At 36.7% G+C, this 19,557-nt stretch overlaps 1 protein-coding gene across 1 annotated transcript; it reads left to right on the forward strand.

The window, feature by feature from the left end:
• The first annotated feature begins 1,118 nt into the window (after positions 1 to 1,118).
• Positions 1,119 to 12,294, forward strand: CFAP97D2 (CFAP97 domain containing 2). Its single transcript, XM_070943570.1, has 5 exons — positions 1,119 to 1,211; positions 5,225 to 5,305; positions 6,603 to 6,721; positions 8,728 to 8,920; positions 12,027 to 12,294. Exons 1-5 carry the CDS (start codon positions 1,119 to 1,121, stop codon positions 12,183 to 12,185), a joined length of 645 nt encoding a protein of 214 aa, XP_070799671.1. The 3' UTR covers positions 12,186 to 12,294.
• Positions 12,295 to 19,557: the final 7,263 nt, after the last annotated feature.

Consider the following 19,557-nt stretch of genomic DNA (forward strand, 5'->3'; position numbering starts at 1 on the left):
TGATATTCAGCAGACCAGTTCTGGAGAACCGGTAGCAGAAATTTTGAGTAGTTCGGAGAATCGGCAAATACCGCCTCTGACTGGTCCCACCCCCATCTATTCTCTGCCTCCCGAGTCCCTGATTGGCTGGGTCTTCTTTTGTTGGCCTGTACAGAAGAACGGAGCTGGAAAGCAGGTTAGTGGAGTGGGGTGGGAATGGAGATTTTACAATATCCTTCTCCTGCCACACTCACCAAGCCACGCCACGTCCACAGAACCGTAGAAAAAAATTTAAATCCCACCACTGACTGAGACTGAGACCATTTTCACGCAAAACATGAGGAAATCTGATATAAATTGTTTTAGAAAATAGAGTATACTTTTACGGTGCTATACCATTACATATATAGTTCGCATTGCTATTTATTTTTCTTCCATTCAATCATGTCTGATTCTCAGTGACTGCCTGGACAAGTTCTTGCAGTTTTCTTGGCAAGGTTTTTCATAAGTAGTTTGCCATTGCCTGCTTCCTGGGGAAAATAAACTGGTCCAAGGTCATCCAGCTGGCTTTGTGCCTAAGGTGGGACTAGAACTCATAGTTTCCCGGTTTCTAACCTGTTGTCTTAACTAGTATATCAACCTGGCTCTCACTTACATTGCTATTCAGATATATTAATAACATATGACAATTATATGCATTTGTATCTGATTTCATGATAAAGACTAAGAAGTTAAGTTTTATTTGTGCAAATTCATATTTGTGCAAATTCATATTTGTGCAAATTCATATTTGTCTACAGTGTTATCAAATGTATTATTACCTGCTTTAGTCCTTTTCCTTAAATTTGGACTGCTAAGCAAGATCGCAGAAATGTAATCGTTCCACTGATCAACATAATCTAAGATATTGTTTGGATCTTTGTTCTTACTTCTTAGCACTTATTTGTCATTTCCCCCACTTAGTGTTTAAAATGCTACCACTAGCTATTCAATTTTTGCTACAGTGATGCCATGACAACTCTCACATGACTTGCTGCAAACACACCACTGTTGTTAGAGCTTTGCTCAAGAAGGTTCCAGCTGATGACTCATACTTCTTGAAGGACTCCAGATTTAGATATATTTTAGGTTGTTTTAAGATGCATCGTGCCTACCAGCCAATCCTGCCGTGTGGCAGTAAATACCTTCAGCAGAAGTGGGACAAAACTACTTATGAAGAGCATAAGAAAAAGGTAAGCATAACTTTTTGATAACTAAAGCCATATGCACAAAGACAAACTTGTTGAAAGGAATAACTCCGTGGTCTGCCAAGGGTAGGGTCTGTTAGCCACTTCTTACCTTCCTGTTTATAGGTATTCACTGTATGCTGTTCTTCTCAACTTCACATTTTAAACTAAATATAATTTTAGTACTCAAAATTTAGGTATAAAACCCCTTCCAACCTTAAAATACTCAGGGTAATATTTTCTTTTACCCAAAGTAAAAATGTAATATTTCCCAAAGTATGACTACTTTTTATATTAGTTTTTTGGACATAGTTATTAATTTCCATGACGAAACAGCATTAAAGTGATTATCGATGACATTTATTAATGGTCCTTTTTCCACCACAATACGCTCCAAGAAATACAGCATCACATGTCCATAGTGGGGGAAAATACATATGCCACATCACTGTCCGTTTATAAATAAATTGTCTAATGCAAAAAAAATCATCAGTGCTGAAAAGATACAGAATTTTATTATAAATAGATTTTATATTAGTCGCATTTTATAATTAGTAAAAACACATATATAGTGCCAATGTAATTTGATGTTTGTTTTAAAATTAAGATAATAGGAAACATATCCATAAATTTCAATTCAAAGATGTCCTTGATTTTTCCATCCTTCTTAAGATGAAAAATAATACATTGATATTGATTTCCTTTATTTTTGAAATTTTCAAGTACTAGTAATCATACACTGGAGTAGCAGGATTGTAGAAAATTTGACATTTGCAGAAATATTGTACAGTTCTTTTTCTCGGCAAGTGAGCACACTTACAAATAAGCACTGGAGATCGATTATAGTTAGTCCTAGGGGTGAGTTCTAAAATTTTTTACTACCGGTTCTGTGGACGTGGCTTATTTTGTGGGCGTGGCTTGATGGTCATGTGACAATTATTTAGGATTTAGCAGAGGTACTGGTCTACCAGGCTTCTAACTGCTTGCAGAGCTGTACCGATCTACCCATTTATTTTTGCAGGCACTGGTCTACCCACTTATTTTTTCAGACACTGATCTACTCATATATTTTTGCAGGCACTAGTCTACCCATTTGTTTTCTTTTAACACTGATTAGCTGTAGGGCGGCCCTTTGAAGCCCCGGGCAAGAGTTTAAACAGTTTTTTTCCCTCTAGCCATCAGCTGGGAATCAGGAGGCAGCAACAGATTGGGGGTGGGGCCAAATAAAAGGTAAGAATAATGCGGGGTGGGGGGGGCGGGGGGCAGGGGGGGGCAGGGGGGCAGAACCGGTTCGGTGATGTCATATCATCACCGCTACCGGCTCAGCAGAACCGGGACGAACCGGGACGAAGCCACCACTGGTTAGTCCTCAACTTACAACTACAATTGAGCCCAAAAGTTATATTGTTAAGTGAGAAATTTGTTGAGTTCGCTCCATTTTATACCACATTTTTTAGTGAATCACTACAGTTGTTAAGTTAGTAAAATGGACGTTAAGTGAATCTGGCTTCCCCATTGACTTTGCTTGTCAGAAGGTCGCAATAGGAGATCACATGACTCTGAGATACTGCAAGTGTCATAAATGTGAGTCAGTTGTCAAGCATCTGAATGTAAATCACGGGACATGAGAATGTTGCAAAGGTCATAAGTGTGAAAAATGGTCATAAGTCACTTTTTTCAATGCCGTTGTAACTTTGAATGGTGACTAAATGAACTGTTGTAAGTCAAGGACTACTTGTATTCCATTGGGGACCACAGGCTTAGAGAAAATTCATAATCAATGTGTTGATCTATTACCTTCTGATAAATGTGCCCTTTCATGACACTACAGTATAATTCATCTTGATTCTACAGCATTTAACTATTTATTTCTTAAGACTGATTACAGTTCTACTTTATTATTATTCTGTTCTTACTTAGACCTTAGGTCTTTTAAGGTAAATGATAAATAGGCATCCTATAAATACACTGTTCTGGAATGTGTCTTGTAAGAACTAACTTTATATCCATAATGAGCTACAAGATAGAAAATGGTTATACCAATAAAGGACATAAAGAATCAAAGAGGAATAAATAGGTGCTAGATAGGGGCATGTAATAGAGAGTGACCATTCTAAGTGGAAGAGACTGGGATATCGAGTGGGCTAGAAATATGATGATGATGATGATGATGATGATGATGATGATGATGATGATGAAATTTCATGTATCTGTATGCAACATTTACTTCAGTTCAAACTCATTAAATTGTTTGTTTGTTTGTTTGTTTGTTTTATCAAGCACGTATTAGATAACATATATAAGTATAAACATGATTTGAATACATGAAATGGATACAAATAAAAGGGAACATTAGGACAGGGATGGTAGGCACATTGGTGCGCTTATGCACACCTCTTAGGAATGAGGTGAGGTCAATAGTAGACAGTGTAAGGTTAAAATTTTGGGGGTTTGGGGCAGAGGTGGGTTGCAGCAGGTTCTGGCCAGTTCTGGAGAACCGCTAGCGGAAATTTTGAGTAGTTTGGAGAATCGGTAGTAAAAATTCTGACTGGCCCCATCCCCATCTATTCTCTGCCTCCCAAGTCCCAGATGATCAGGAGGAAATGGGGATTTTACAGTTTCCTTCCCCTGGAGTGGGGTGGGAATGGAGATTTTACAGTTTCCTTCTCCTGGAGTGGGGTGGGAATGGAGATTTTACAGTATCCTTCCCCTGCCACGCCCAAGCCACCCCCACCAAGTCATGCCACGCCCACCAAACCACACCCACAGAACAGGTAGTAAAAAATTTTGAAACCCACCACTGGTTTGGGGATGAAACCACAGAGTCAGGTAGTGCATTCCAGGCATTGACCACTCTGTTGTTGAAGTCATATTTTCTCCAATCGAGTTTGGAGCGGTTTACTTTACATTTGTATCTATTGCGTGCTTGTGTATTGTTGTGGTTGACGCTGAAATAGTCATTGACAGGTAGGACATTGTAGAAGATAATTTTATGAACTACACTTAGATCAGACCTAAAGCGGTGTAGTTCTAAGTTGTCTAAGCCCAAAATTTCAAGTCTGGTGGCATAATGTATTCTGTTGCAAGCAGAGGAGCGGAGGACTCTTTTCGTGAAATATCTCTGGACTCACTCAATTGTATTAGTGTCCGATATGCAGTGCGGGTTCCAGACAGATGAGCTGTATTCAAGAATTGGTCTAGCAAATGTTTTGTATGCTCTGGTTAGTAGTGTAATATTACCGGAGAAGAAGCTGCGCAAAATTAGGTTTACAACTCTTAATGCCTTTTTGGTGATGTTGTTACAGTGGGCTTTGGCACTTAGATCATTAGATATGAGTACTCCAAGGTCTTTGACAGAGTGAGGATTGTCTACAAGGTCATGTCCACTCAGCTTGTATTTTGTGTTCTGAATCTTTTTGCCAATGTGTAATCCTATGAGTAATAATTGTAAACCTATGAGTAGAATCCTGGGATTAAGAGCCATCAAACAAGTATGATTTACTTCTGAGTAAACATACTTAGAACTGTGTTAGTCAGATGTCACTATTTTGAGACATTTTTCTGTAGGAATTTTTTTCCAGAAATAATGAATAAATGTATGAATGAGTGAACATGTAATTCATCTGAGAGTAAGGTTCACTGAATTGTAAAAAGATATATATGCACAACCTAGTTGACAAATGCCTGGGTCATTATCACATGACCACCAACTGCTGGAATGGCCAGAACTTTAACGACCAGTCCTAAGCACCACTTATTCAGTGCTATTGTAAATCTGGTCACTAAATTAAGTGACGAATATCTGTAATCCTGTCACCACCATTAGAATTCTAATTGCAATAGAGAGAGATAAAGAATTGTTCCTTACTAAGAGCCAATGGGTTCTACTTCAGGTATGAAATAAATTTGGGAGTTTCAGAATTTAAACATCAAACTAAAAGTAAGAGCCTTATTGATTCATTCATGCCAAGTGAAAATTAAACACCAAAATTAAACACATTTTTTTTAACCTGCTGCAGATCCTGAGAGCCAAGCCTGTGGTAGACACATCCGCTCCTCCAACATATGGACATCTTCACTTGAAATTAAGAAAACTTAAGGTATGCTGCGATTTATATTTCGCTGTATCCAAAACAGAGACAAGAGGGCTTAAAAGATCACGAGGTGCACTATTATAATATAAACATTTATGAACTACAATCAAAATATTTTTTTATTCTGTGTCTTTTTAAAATTTTTGTATTTAAATGTTCAGCCTTGCAAGATTTCAATGAGACAAGAAACACATCCAGGAGTACTAGCTGTATCTTCATTGCAAGATTCCATTAATACAATCTTGCAAGACTGAATGTTCTCCCATCTCTCATTTTCACTCTCCTGAAAACTAGGATGGTACCTTTTGAGACACCTTTGTAACTTCATCTTTGGACTCAAACAGTGGTTCATCATAATGTTGTACAGGCAAACTGTCTTTCAAGTCCTTACGACATTTTCTCTTGTCTCCCAAGATCATCCCCACGTACCATTACATCAGAAAAATGCACAGTTTTCTACCATTTGAAGATATCTTAAATATACAAATCTAGCAGAAACTATGAGAGGTGGATTACTTAAGAAGAAATTTTCAAGATACTTCATTTGCTAGCTGGTGTGAATAGTGCATCGTCTTGCTCTGATCTGGATATAGGAATTGAGTAGAACTGCACTAGGTCAAAGTACGTTAGAGGTTACCCATAGTAATTTTCAAATACATATGGTCCCGAATCTCATTTTTTGAACACTTCAGGCTAACATGTGATTTGATTGGTTTTGGCTTTGTGTAAGGGATCAGTATGTAGTATGAATCTAGCCATTGTTTGTGAACTGTGCCATTTGGCTTGATGTTTTCTGTGAAATACACCAAGCAAAATATAGATAGGTCATGCATAAAAGAAATGATGTTGATATAGATACTGAGTCAGAAAGAAATACAAGTAATCCTCAATTTACAACCACAACTGAGCCCAAGATTTATATTGTTAAGTGAGAAATTTGTTAAGTGAGTTTTTTACGACTTTTCGCCCCACATCTATTAAGTGATTCACTGCAATTGTTAAGTTAGTAACATGGTTGTTAAGTGAATCTGGTTTCCTCATTCACTATACTTGTCAGAAGTTCACAAAAGGGGATCACATGACTTTGGGACACTGCAACTGTCATAAATGTGAGTCAATTGTCAAGCATCCGAGTGTAAGTCATGTGATCATGGGGATGCGGCAATGGTCATAAGTGTGAAAAATGGTCATGCCACTTTTTTCAGTGCCATTGTATAGGTAGTATTAATGGGGATGGGGGGAGGAAAATATTAATTGGATATAAACATGATCTATTAAAATATTCTTTTTTTAATGCCTAAAGCTTGATAAGGACCGTTTGTCTACAATAGAACGAGATAACCATTTGTTACTAAAGAAGATATCTTACATCATGAAGACTGAAGGAAGAGTAGATAATAAAAATGAATATATAACCAAAAGGTAAGGTTTGGAGTAAAAATGACGAATATTATATATCTGTAATAACTATAATAATAATCTGGGGCCCTTCTGCCTTCCAGCTGTGTCCTCTCCATGGTCCATGGTTACTAGACATGTATACTTTCTGAAAAATGTTATGTGGCTTACAAAGTTAAGAGATCAAATAGCAATACTGCAGATGTTGGGAAACTGCCAGCCAGACTGGTAGGAGGAGGAGGGTAAAAGTCGGGAATCAGCCTTGAGTTCTTGTGCAGCTACTAGAAGCATAAGTTTGCTTCCCCTCTCCTCCCCCTCGCCCGGATCCATGAAACCTTATCTACTTGTTCCTGGGGAAGGCAAAAAATCTGGGAGATTCTTGTAATATAAGTAGAAATCAATAAAGTTGCTGAGTTAAGCTATTCATGAGTGGCTCCGATTGCTTGCGCTTCACAGCAGAGAATTTATTACTTCATTTATTTGGTGTCGGGGGGGAAAAAAGAACCCCAACTTTCACTGGTGCATCAATGGACTAATAAAAAAGTCCAGCCAAAAAAAAAAAACAACCTAAAACAAAACACAGGATACTTCAGGAAAAAAACCTAAAATATTTCTGCTAAGTTTCAAATTGATAACTTTCTGTGTACTGTATTATAACCCCTATGCTATTGAGACATTACTGCAAGTGTAACAATACTATAATTACAGATTATGGCTATTAGGGAGCTAAACCAGGGAAAATCAAGAAAGACATTCTAATGTTAAAACTGGTTGCTATGGACTATATAGGAGTGCAATAGCTCAGCAGTTAAAGATGCTAAGCTTATCACTGAAAAGCTGACAGCCCGGATTCGAGACTTGAGCCTGTGTGACAGGCTGAGCTCTTGTTACTTGCTCCAGCTCCTGTCCACTTAGCATTTCAAAAGAATAGAAATGAGAATGGATAAATAGGTATCATTTATAAGGCAACAGCTTTCCTTGTGCCTCAGTATATAGCCATGATGGCAAACCTATGGCACACGTGCCAGAGGTGGCACTCAGCGCCCTCTCTGATGGCACATGAGCCGTCACCCCAGTTCAGCTCTGCTGCGCATGCACGTGTATCTCCCGCCAGCCAGCTGGTCTTTAGGTCTCTGCTGTGCATGTGTGGGGGGGCAGGAGGTGGGGGGTGTGCACGCATGCGGGACGGAGCATGTGTGGGACGGCTGCACGCACATGCGCAGGGGGCAAGACACATGCAGGGGGCCAGGCGTGCATGTGCAGGGGGAGGGGTGCATGCACAGGGCCATGCGTGCATTGGATTTTGGGGGTTCAGGTGTACACACGCATTTGCACTCACACACACACGCTTTGGGTACTCGGTCCAGAAATATTAGCCATCACTGGTATATAGTCATGCTGGCCACATGACCATGGAAGTCTCTTAGAACAATGCTGGCTCCCCCAGTTAAGAAAACGGAGATGAGCACCACCCCCTAGAATCAGACACTACTGGACCTTTATGTACTGTATGCATGTATATGCATTTTGATCTTCTAACTTTGCATACTTAAGTTTTTGAAAAAAGTATAAATAATTTAAATAACTATTTTGGTGATAACTACCAGCGTAATTAAGGGGACACTTTCATGCTACACACATAACTAGATCAGTTAAAGTTCATTATATTAAAACCTGGGAAGGTTCCTTCTGAGCAGTTAAGTTCAATAGCCCAAGAGAAAGTTTTAATATTTAATATTGGGGGGGGGGGAGTGCTTTTCAGCCCTTGCCAATTTGCAGTATTTTAGATGTTTTACATTAGAACTTCCATCATCCAGTCATAGTGGAAGAAAAGCAGTAGCGTGAGCTACAGCCATATGACAGTAACAGAAAAGAGCCATGATTTCAGTTTAATTTCAATTTAATTAGAGCAGTAAGAAGAACTTATTTTCATTTGCCATTTCGAAGATGGGACAGAATGCATTTCACTTTTAATGCTTGAATGATTAATTTATTGCACAGAGCTCTCCTCCCCCCCCCCCCGCTTTTAGTTTAAACAGAGAAAAACAAGAGCAAGAATTATTCAGAATAAACCAAGAAAATTGTGCCATTCTGGAAAGAATTGCAAAGTGTAAATCTCGGTACAGTATCCAGAAATGGAGTGAAGATTGGCGAAAGACTAAAAACTACATGAGCAGTATTACAAGATATCCTCAAAGCCTGTGTGAGTTGCAGATTCAAAAGGTAATTGCTGCTGCTAATTATATACATACCACACATTTCTGCTGGTCTGTATGTATCTCTAGGCCTTCTGTTGCTAAGCTGTACCTCTTGCAGTTTTTAAGGCAGAAAAAAATTGTGCTAATGAAAAGCTGGAAAATTCCATAGTTGTTCCAGTAAGCGTGGAAAACTGAGGGGTGTCAAAGCCATAATAGAACTGAAATATCCTATCTTATATATTATTCATTTATTAAATTTCAATATCTGCTATTAACAACTCGAATAACATTTACTAAACCCGTGCTCAGTTCAGGTAGTTTAATTAATTCTAATGGCAATTCACTTTGTTTATAAAAGATGGATTTAAAAGATGCTAGGAAACATATATTAAAGTATGAATAAATGGGATATAAAAAGCTGCTAACATGAAGATTAAATGAATTTAATGTGACTCTATTTTGGTTTCTTTAATTACTATTAAATATCATTGTAATAGTATCATGAAAAAATTAGCTAAGAGAATTCAATGTACAAGGATACAACCAGGAATGGATTTGGGTTTGGAATGGATTTCTTGAGGAGGCCCTTAATCTCTGAAAAATGGGATGTTTGGATCTGGAGGAAATCACCAATCATCTCTGTGCTGTGGGATCCAAGGAATCCTGGATTAATTTTTCCTGCCTGCAGCATTGATAGACCAACTGTGAAAGTGAATATTTCAACTACCTCTTATTTTATATTAATAAGAAGAAAAATGTGGCAGTTACCCATCAGATGCTTACTTTCATATATACACACAGACACATACTGTATTTTACCTAGGCATACATTTGTCTCATTTGTAGATTCTGTCAGTGAATAAAAGGTCATGAATTGGAATAGACATGATAACAGGTCAGCCAATGTTTGGTGTCTCAGACAGTTTGGAGCCTGGGTGTGGCTTAGCTTGACTGTTATATATAAGAGTTGGTTTGTCCTTGCATTATTGCTTCTGTGATTATTGATTCTGTACTTCTGGATTCTGAGTTCTGGTTCTGGCTTCTGCTGTATGGTATTGTACATAAAGAAGTTTCTTATATAAATGAGTACTGCAGAATTATTTACTTGTGTGCTGGTTGGTTTGCTGCAAACTCTAACAGATTCTTATTTTTTAAGTTTGTATCTTCCTCCAAAGATCAAGGCAACATGCATGTTCTTGATTCTGCCCCATCAGACTAGAATCAGGCCTTCCTGGGGCCTCCCTTGCCCTTCAACTGCCAAATGGTTCTTCCAACTGCTTGATCATTAAGGCTGCACATCTTCTCCATCTTCTCCTTTCTACAATCTGTAAAGGATCTTTTTATGTTTATTTATTTATTTATTTAGTCAAATACATAAGATAACGGATATAAGTATAAACATGATTATGAATACAGGATAAGGATACAAATAAATGGGGACAGTAGGACAGGGACGGTAGGCATGTTGGTGCGCTTATGCACGCCCCTTACAGACTTCTTAGGAATGGGGTGAGGTCAACAGTAGACAGTCTAAGGTTAAAGTTATGGGGAAGTAACCACAGAGTCAGGTAGTGTATTCCAGACATTGACTACTCTGTTACTGAAGTCATATTTTCTGCAATCGAGTTTAGAGCGGTTTACCTTAAGTTTATTTCTATTGTGTGCTCGTGTATTGTTGCGGTTGAAGCTGAAATAGTCATTAACAAGTAGGATGTTGTAGCAGATAATTTTGTATACTACGTTTAGGTCAGACCGAAGGCGGCATAGTTCTAAGTTGTCCAAGCCCAAAATTTCAAGCCTGGTGGCATAAGATATTCTGTTGTGAGCAGAGGAGTGGAGTACTCTTCTCGTGAAATATCTCTGGACTCGCTCAATTGTATTAATATCTGATATGCAGTGCGGGTTCCAGACAGATGAGCTGTATTCGAGAATTGGTCTAGCAAAGGTGTTTTTTTTTTTCTTCTTTTTCTCATTAGATGCTGGCAAAGTGTAAACTTTGTGGGGAATGAAATGAAAATGAGGCAGACGTTCCTGCTAGAGGAGAGGATAGGATGGATGATTTCTAAAGCAGGGGAAAAAACACCCATAGGAGAAAAGATGTAAAGTATCAAATGAGAAAAAAAGAGAAGACATTTCAGTTACATAGGACCAATGAACAAGCAATCCTTGTATTGGCAAATTTTGCATTGTATGCATATGAAAATAATTGTTGCTTCACAGTATTATTTTTGGTAATTCATAGGTAATGATTGACCCTTTTGAGATGCTCATTAAGGGAACAAAATAAAATCAGTTCAAACTGATGCGCATGGTGTCAAGATTTGGAATGAATCCACTGACTGGTCATGTGAAGCTCCATACATAAAAAATTGCACATATATACATTTCACTAAGTTTAAGGGTATGGGACCCAAGTTTTAGAATAGAAAATTAATCAATATTTTTATATAAAATATTATTTGTCTTTTTTTCTGTCCAAAATAACATACCAGTAGCACTGAAATTATGCAATCCACTTACTTTTCCCATCCCTCTAAGGTCAGATTTTATGTACCCAAGTAATACCTAAAATCCTGGTCTGCTTTAAAGATCAACAAAAGCAACTCTTAGATGTTAGAAGCATGGGAAGGCACTTTCCTTCAAAAGGGTTTTCAGACTTTTATCTTCATGCAACAAATAGCTTGAAGGGAATAAATGTGAAGTTGCAATGCTTTCTCTGCTTTACATTAATCCCAAATCTCAAAACATTTCTAAAGTACACATTCCTGAGTCAAGGGTCTGAAACTTTTGCAAGAAAACAGAAATAATGTAAATAATTCCCAAACCTGTGAATACCAATACATTCAGTTGAATTGTAGTTCAATTAAAATAAATTAAATAGCATTGGGACAAGGTCTCAACAACCAGAAAAGCAACCAGAAAAGGACCAATGTTGTCAAATCTTGCAGCTGTTATAGTTGTTATAGAATTTGTATTTAAATAATCAAGTTAATTGATTTAAAATAATCAAGTAGTTAACTTTTGTAAAATTTTCAAAGATAGTTGAAAATCCACCTTTTTGTTTTAAGAAAATGAAGCTATTTTTAACTACTAATTTATCTACTACTAATTTATCATTTATAATCACACAGGGACAACATAAGAAAATGTATAAAAAAAGACTGAAAGGTAACAAACTGAAAATTGAACATCTGACAGATAAGCAAGAACAAGGAGTAGAACTAATCCACCAAGAAGACAAAGAAGTGACTGAGGATCATCAAGGTGAAAATCCAATAGAAAAGGCTTAATTTCAATTCTTACATTGGCAGTCCAGACAATGAAAGTTACACGCTTTAATTCTTGATGTATGGATATAATTACTGGGAAATTACTATAGTTATAAATATTAAATATGTCTCGTAGGTGAATAATGTTCACACCAGTTATTAAGTATGAACATATTAGCAAGCTAATTAGGCTGGTCAGCCTAAGTCATTTACATTAATGATAATTAATTTACAAGAGCACTACTGAAGGCTGAATATTATGTGATAGCCAGAATCTTCTTTTCTAAAACAAATGTAAAACAGTATTAATAAAAACTACAACTGGCTGGCTGGCTGACTGACTGGACAGATATTTAAGGCTGTGCTAACATGTGTTAATAACAGAAATCTCTTATGTGAATTATACTCTTAGTATGCTAATATATTAAATAAGCAATAGCTCATTAATAAAACAATTTTGATGCTTGTCATATTTTTTCACATCTTCTAGTGGCCTTCCTTTAAAAGTATTCTGAATTATACTGTCAGAACTGTGAGATTCAGAAATGTGCCATTTTCTGTGCTACTCGCAATGCAATCCAATGTTTTACTTGTGTGAAATATGAATTTAAAAAACTAAACTTGGTGACTTCATAGATACATTTATGTAGTTTTCTTGATAATATAGAATTTTAATGTATAGACCTGGAATTCCCAGAGGGTTTCTTATTTTAATATTAACTTCACCTTTTCAATATCACCACTGCCATCTAGCTGGCCTCAGAGGATTAAATACATATTGTATGCAGTTAAACATACTGTATATGAAGTATTTATCTGGTTAAATAAAATGGATGCAGATTTAATTACAAAGCAGAGAGTGATTTCAACTCTATAAATAATTCTGAATCTACTCCACATAGTGGTAAAATCATCATGCTATAATATGAAAATTTAAACACTTGTGGTTTTTAGGATCTGCATCAACAATTAACCTTAACACTGGATTCTTTTACCACATTCAAGTAGGTATCAAAAAATATACATCAATGTATTGGTCCCATTCCTCTGAACCCATTTCAGAAGTTTTAGCACATTCCTTGTCTGATTTGTGCAACACAAACAGTATATAATTGCAATAGTGTGTGTTCCTTTTATCAGTGCACATTGTAAACATTTGGCAATGTGAATTCTTCATTACTTTTGTATGTAAATATATTTGATCATTGCCTAGGAAATGGAACCATAGGCTGAGGCCTATTTATAGCTCAACAAATAAGAGTGTTGAAGTACCTTATATTAAGAAACAAAGAACAAGTAAATTACAAACACATCATAAAATGAAATGACAGTTGGCAAACTGTAATCCTTCTTCCTGAATAAACATGCTTTGATCAGCAGTGTTGGGTTCTTAAATGAGATTAAAGAGCATTCGATGGATCATGTGTCATTTCCCTCACTTAAGGAAAACCACACACATGAATAGATTTACAATTCTGACAGTAGGCTCCTGGTCTGAGAAGATCCAAAATATACAGAAGCAGAAATTCCAACAAGGGTTTTATGTCACCCCCCTCAAAAAAAAAAATCAAAGTTGAAATGTAATGCAGAAAGCTACATAAGTAAACTCTCCAGTACTTCAGTCATCATTAAAATAGACTTTCTGTAATAAGCTGATTGTTTGTTTTAAAAAAGCATACTTTACTTTCCAAACGCCTTCTGTGTGGGAGTAGGTGATTGCTTGTTTGCAGTCATAGATTTATTTTTAGATAGAAATTAGAATGATGTACCTGAAATCAATTTAACATGGAAAAATATCATAAAAGGCAAACTTTATAAACCACTAGATTTCATTTTTGTCTGTGCCTTGCTTAGACTCAATGCCTTTGCTTAACAAATGGGATGGCACAATTTTTTTAACCTTTTCCCAGAAATTTCACTAGTTGAATCCTTTAATTAAAAAAACAACAACCTTAAAGTCTCTGATTAGGATCAGCCCAAGCATTTGCTAATATGGAAAAAAATTCAGCTCTGCACACCAGGCATGGTATAAAAGACAACTCAGTAAAACATGTGCAACTGTCTATTTCTAAGCACACAGATATACATGCCCCTGGTAAGGGATATAATTAAAATCCCCTTCCATGACCATTGAGAATAGGATAGAATGCCTTTCTAGTGTGAAGGCCCTTCTACAAAGAGCAGGAAAACTACTACAAAAATATTTAAGAGATGGTATAAGATATACTGCCAAATGGTGATATACAGTTTAAATCTGTTTTTTGTAAATCTAAATCAAATAACTTTCTCCTTAGACTCAGCAATGGCTTTCTGCACTGAAGATGAATAAGGTGAGGATTAAGTCCACAGTAAACCAGGCCAGAGACTATCTTTGCTGGAGAAGGTGTGTTTATCAGAATGAGAGGGACAGGGTTAGGGTTAGGGAATTGTAACCTGTGGCACAGTCAAGCTTTTAAAGCCTTGAAGAAGGCAGGTAGAGTCTGGGCCAATCTAACCCCTGGAGGTATGATATTCCACAGAAAGAGATCTGACCATCACAGGGAAGCAACAGATACCTCCACCAGCTCCAAATCACATTGCCCCCGTTCTGACAGTAAAATCAGACCTGGCATTAAATCACTGATGCTTGTTGGACCCTGGATGAACTGGAACAGGCCAATGCCTGTCATGGTAGCCATGAATTTCTGAACTGTCTCTTACCTCACTTCCATGGAAGTCAGATTGAAGTCCCCCAGAACCATAAGCCTACAAAACTCCATCACCAATTCGTTTATGGAATCAAGGAGCACGTGCAGGCAGGTTGCTATACAACAAGGGTACTACAATAGCCTTGTTCACATAAGACACTAATCTAGTTCTGGTTCACATAAGAGAATAATCCTAAACCAAACCATATTAAGAATTAACATGAACTTTGCTCTCGCTCTACATCTTTTTCTTCTGGGTAATGTTCTTCTTGGCACTTCTTTCTACTTCCTCCCTACTCTCCGGGTCTTCATCTGTTGTGAAATAATGTTCAAAGAATTCGTGTGCTTTGTCAAGTGTATCGATCCTAAATTTATTTTCCTGCCATGAGATCAGCATTCCTTCCAGAATCAACCATCTAAACATCACGTTGTATTTGATCAACTGTGTGGACAAGAATTGATATCGTCTCCTCTGTTCTCTGACTCTCCTAGGTATCTGTTTTAAAATTTGGATTTCTCTCCCTTTGTACATCATGGCTTCATCCCTCGTTCTTTTATATACTTCGTCTCTTATTGTCTTTTTAGTGAACCTCATGTGCACTTCTCTTGGTAATTTGTGTCTTCTTGTGTAGTTAGTGTGGATTCTAAAAACCTCGTCAATGTCTCCTTGTATGTCATGCTTGTTTTTCTGTAGTATAGCCGCCAGCAGATCTGTCATACCCTTAACCAGGTCTTCCTCTTTATCCTCTACTATATTCCGGAACCTCAGAAAGAAAGCTGCCTTTTCCATTTCTAGAAAGACTATTGTCTCTTCTAAGTTCCTATTGGCCAGAGTTAGCTTTTGTTCCATTGCTTCCATTTTCTTTTCTGTTTGTTCAGCTCTTATTTCTACATTTTGTATTCTTTGTTCTTTCTTGGTCATTGTTTGTTGGATGTTCTCTATTTTGTCATTCATCTTTCGGATGTCTTTTGGTCTCTTTTCATTTCTCCCATCTCACTTTTAATCTCCTCATGGTTTCTCGATATAGATTCCTGGGTTTTTGTCATAATTTCTTGTATCGTAAGCAACATTGCCTGCATGTTCTGCATGGAACTTGATTTCTCCATGCCTAACATGCTTTCTATTGACCGCTGACTCAATGGGGATGATGTTGCACATGTTGGAGTTGATGATGCTTTCTTTCCTATTTTTATGATAGTTGAAGTACTTGTCATCTTCAAAAATCGAAGAGTATTTTTCCAAAATAACATACAATAATTAATACTTCCCTTCTGGGTTTCCCCGCTTCCCCTACTATAACTCTTCCACACCTCATTATTATATTATTCTATAGTAATATTATGACAATATAGGTATAAATTATAAGTATATATGTATCAAATTTATATTTCGTTGTTAAAGAAATAAAGGGAGACTAGTATAGATCTATTGCAAGCTATTTAGCTCTCATCAACTAGCCATACCCTTACTTGGATTCGAACTTGGGCTGCCTGCATGTTAGGCAGTTGTATTAACCTCTGAACCACAAGTTCTCCTCCCTTCATCAGCTTATATATATATGTATATAAGTATATGAATATAGTATAATATATATAATATAGTATAGATCTAATATAAATATAATATAATATAATCACATATGGAATAAGCAGTATCTATAAACAATTGCCACTTAATATTTTATAATTACTAGAAGTTAATGTTTTATCCAATCTATAAATTATTCAAACGTCTTCAATTATATATATATATATATATATATATATATATATATATATATATATATATGTCAATCTTCTTCTTCTTTCTTTAATGATCCAGTTCACAGTCCACAATGTGTTTGTCCCCTTATTATAGTTCTTTTGGTAATCCTAGAGTTAGTAAAGTTTATAATCCATAGGAGCCCCAAATCACCACAAATTCCAAAAGAATATCTAGATATCTATGAGATTTATAATTTATCCAAGAGTTCTCTTCTTCCTCATTAATGTCCACAAAATGACAAAATATCACAGATACCCTTTCTTTAGCTCTTATAAGTATTGTATCAGTCACTTTCCTCTGACCAATCTTCTTATCCCTAGATGGCGCTCTTCTTCTTTTTTAGTACTACTTATAGGGACTCTTTCCAAAGTTTTACACTCAGTCATGATCAGAACAAATGAGAAGTAAAGGTATATATATATTTCTTAAAAGTTAGTCTGGGCTTCCCCTTCTCTATTTTGATAGGTCTCCTATATTCTTCTCCAAATCTGTCAAAAGCTATCAAAAAGTTCCAGCCACTTGATCGCCGCTGTTCTCTTGGGGCAGCAAACTTGCTCCAATATTTTGGAGTCCCACTTTCACTACTTCTATTTTAAGCCAAAATAAATCTTCTGCAAAGCATTAGAAGTATAGATCCTCACCAGTATGATTGTGTTACTTCTTAATTTTATCTTCCTGATTTTCGCCTGGCTGTCATGACTCCGGATCTGCCATATTGGCTGGTTTTTCTCCTGCTGATGTTGAGGAGCTTTCCCTTTAATCTAGCGGGAGATCACCCTTCTCCACGCCGTGTTTAGGGCTTCCCCTCTGTCTTGTCCACCCTTCTGAGGTTAGTGTTGCCCATTTAGGATCTCCAGGCAGGAAAAATCAGACAAGGAAAACGGAGCCCTGTTTCTCTGCTCCGCTCCGTCGTGACGTCACCACCAGAAGATGGTTAGCATGTAAGCTAAAAAAGGAAAAAGAGAAGAGAATAATACACCAATTGAAGGATGAGAAGGAAATCCTTCACCATCAGAATAAAGATAAAAAGAATATAACTCAGGATTTTTTTAGGAACTTGTATAGCCAAGATAATATACCAGAAGACATCACTAAACAATATTTGGAAAAAGCTGGTCTAACCAAAATAATTGATATGATGAGAGCGATGCTAAATGAAAGAATAACAGCAATGGAAATAACCGAGGCACTTAAGAAATAAAAAAAACAATATAACTCCTGGTCCAGACAGACTCCCCGCAGAATTATAAAAAAAAATCATACATGAACCGCTAGAACCTTTATTGTTGGAGGTCTATAAAGATGCACTATTAGGGGCCAAACTACCTAAATCTTGGTCAGAAGCATATATCACATTAATTCCAAAAGAAGACACAGATCACCAACAGATAAAAAATTATAGGCCAATATCACGATTAAACGTTGACTTCAAAATATTTGCCTCCATAATCTCGGAAAGATTAAAAAGACTTTTAAATGAATTAATACATCTGGACCAGAATGGTATTTACCCAAAAGACAGTTGAAAAATAATATGAAAATTATTATGAATGTCCTGGAATATTATAAAGCTCATCCTGAAAAACAACTGGTGGTGCAGTGGACTAAACTACTGTTAAAGTAGTATTTAGCTGCCAGCTGCCTGCAATTACTGCGAGTTCAATTCTCACCAGGCTCAAGGTTGACTCAGCCTTCCATCCTTCCGAGATAGGTAAAATGAGGACCCGGTTTGTGGGGGCAATAAGCTGACTTTGTATAAAATAGAACACTGCTTAGGAGGGGCCAAAAGCCTACTAAGCAGGTATATACAAAAGTATGAAGGCTATTGCTTAAAAGCATTGTAAGCCGCCCTGAGTCTCCGGAGAAGGGCGGCATATAAATGAAACAAATAAATAAATAAATAAATAAATAAATAAATAAATAAATAAATAAATAAATAAATAAACTTGCACTTATTTTCCTAGACGTACAAAAAGTGTTTGATAACTTGAATTGGCAGTTTATGATACTACAATTTAAAAATATGAATTTTGGAGAGAAATTTGTAAAGATGGTCCAAACAATATACTCCAACCAAATGGCAAAAGTGATAATAAATGGAGAAACAACAGAAAATTTCAATATAAATAAAGGTGTAAGACAAGGCTGTCCTCTATCACCTCTGCTATTTATACTAACTCTCTAGAAGTGCTACTGGGGCAGATCAGAAAAGACCAAGAAATAAAAGGTCTGATAATAAAAAAGAACAATATAAAGTACAAGCATTCGTGGATGACCTGGTATTATTTGTATCTCTCCATTAGGTTACTTTGAGCTTTCTGGTGGAAAAAAATTGGAAGACAAATTTAAACATCAATGAAACCTAAACTATATGGAATGCTATTAAAATGATGGCTAATTAGTAAACATAAACATAATGGTTTAAATTATTCTTTTTGTAGTCTGTGGCAACAGTACAATACTAGTCCTGTTCTACACTCTATGTTCACTCTAAGCCCATATTCAGGGGGAAAAATTGTTGCACATACAGTTAGTATAGGTTTAGTTACAAACTCACTCACTTTAGTGAAACTCTCTTCACTAACATGCACTTCAAAATACCTCATTCAGTTTTGGGGAGACAGAATGATTTGTAGGGGAGAGAATGGGAAAATAAAGAAAGCAGGGGAAAAAGCATATATAGGAGGGTAATTAAATGCATGAGGCTTTGGGAGACTAAACTGTGCTTGGGGTGGGGCAGAGAGGAAGGAGAACATGCATATTCATCTACAGCCTCTGAGCTGCCAGTGAATGATGCATGTAGTTCTCTGAGCTAAAAATGTTACCCAGAAATGATTTATGATTTCTTGCCATGTTATAGCACCATCATGCGGCTATGTGGCTCCTTCATGAAAATAGATTGACTTCACATTTTAGTACTATTCTTCCTATTAAAGTAATA

This window comes from Pituophis catenifer, unplaced genomic scaffold, assembly GCF_029215685.1.
Source record: "Pituophis catenifer annectens isolate HBS135680 unplaced genomic scaffold, rPitCat1.0.hap2 SCAF_4, whole genome shotgun sequence".
NCBI classification, from domain to species: Eukaryota; Metazoa; Chordata; class Lepidosauria; order Squamata; family Colubridae; genus Pituophis; species Pituophis catenifer.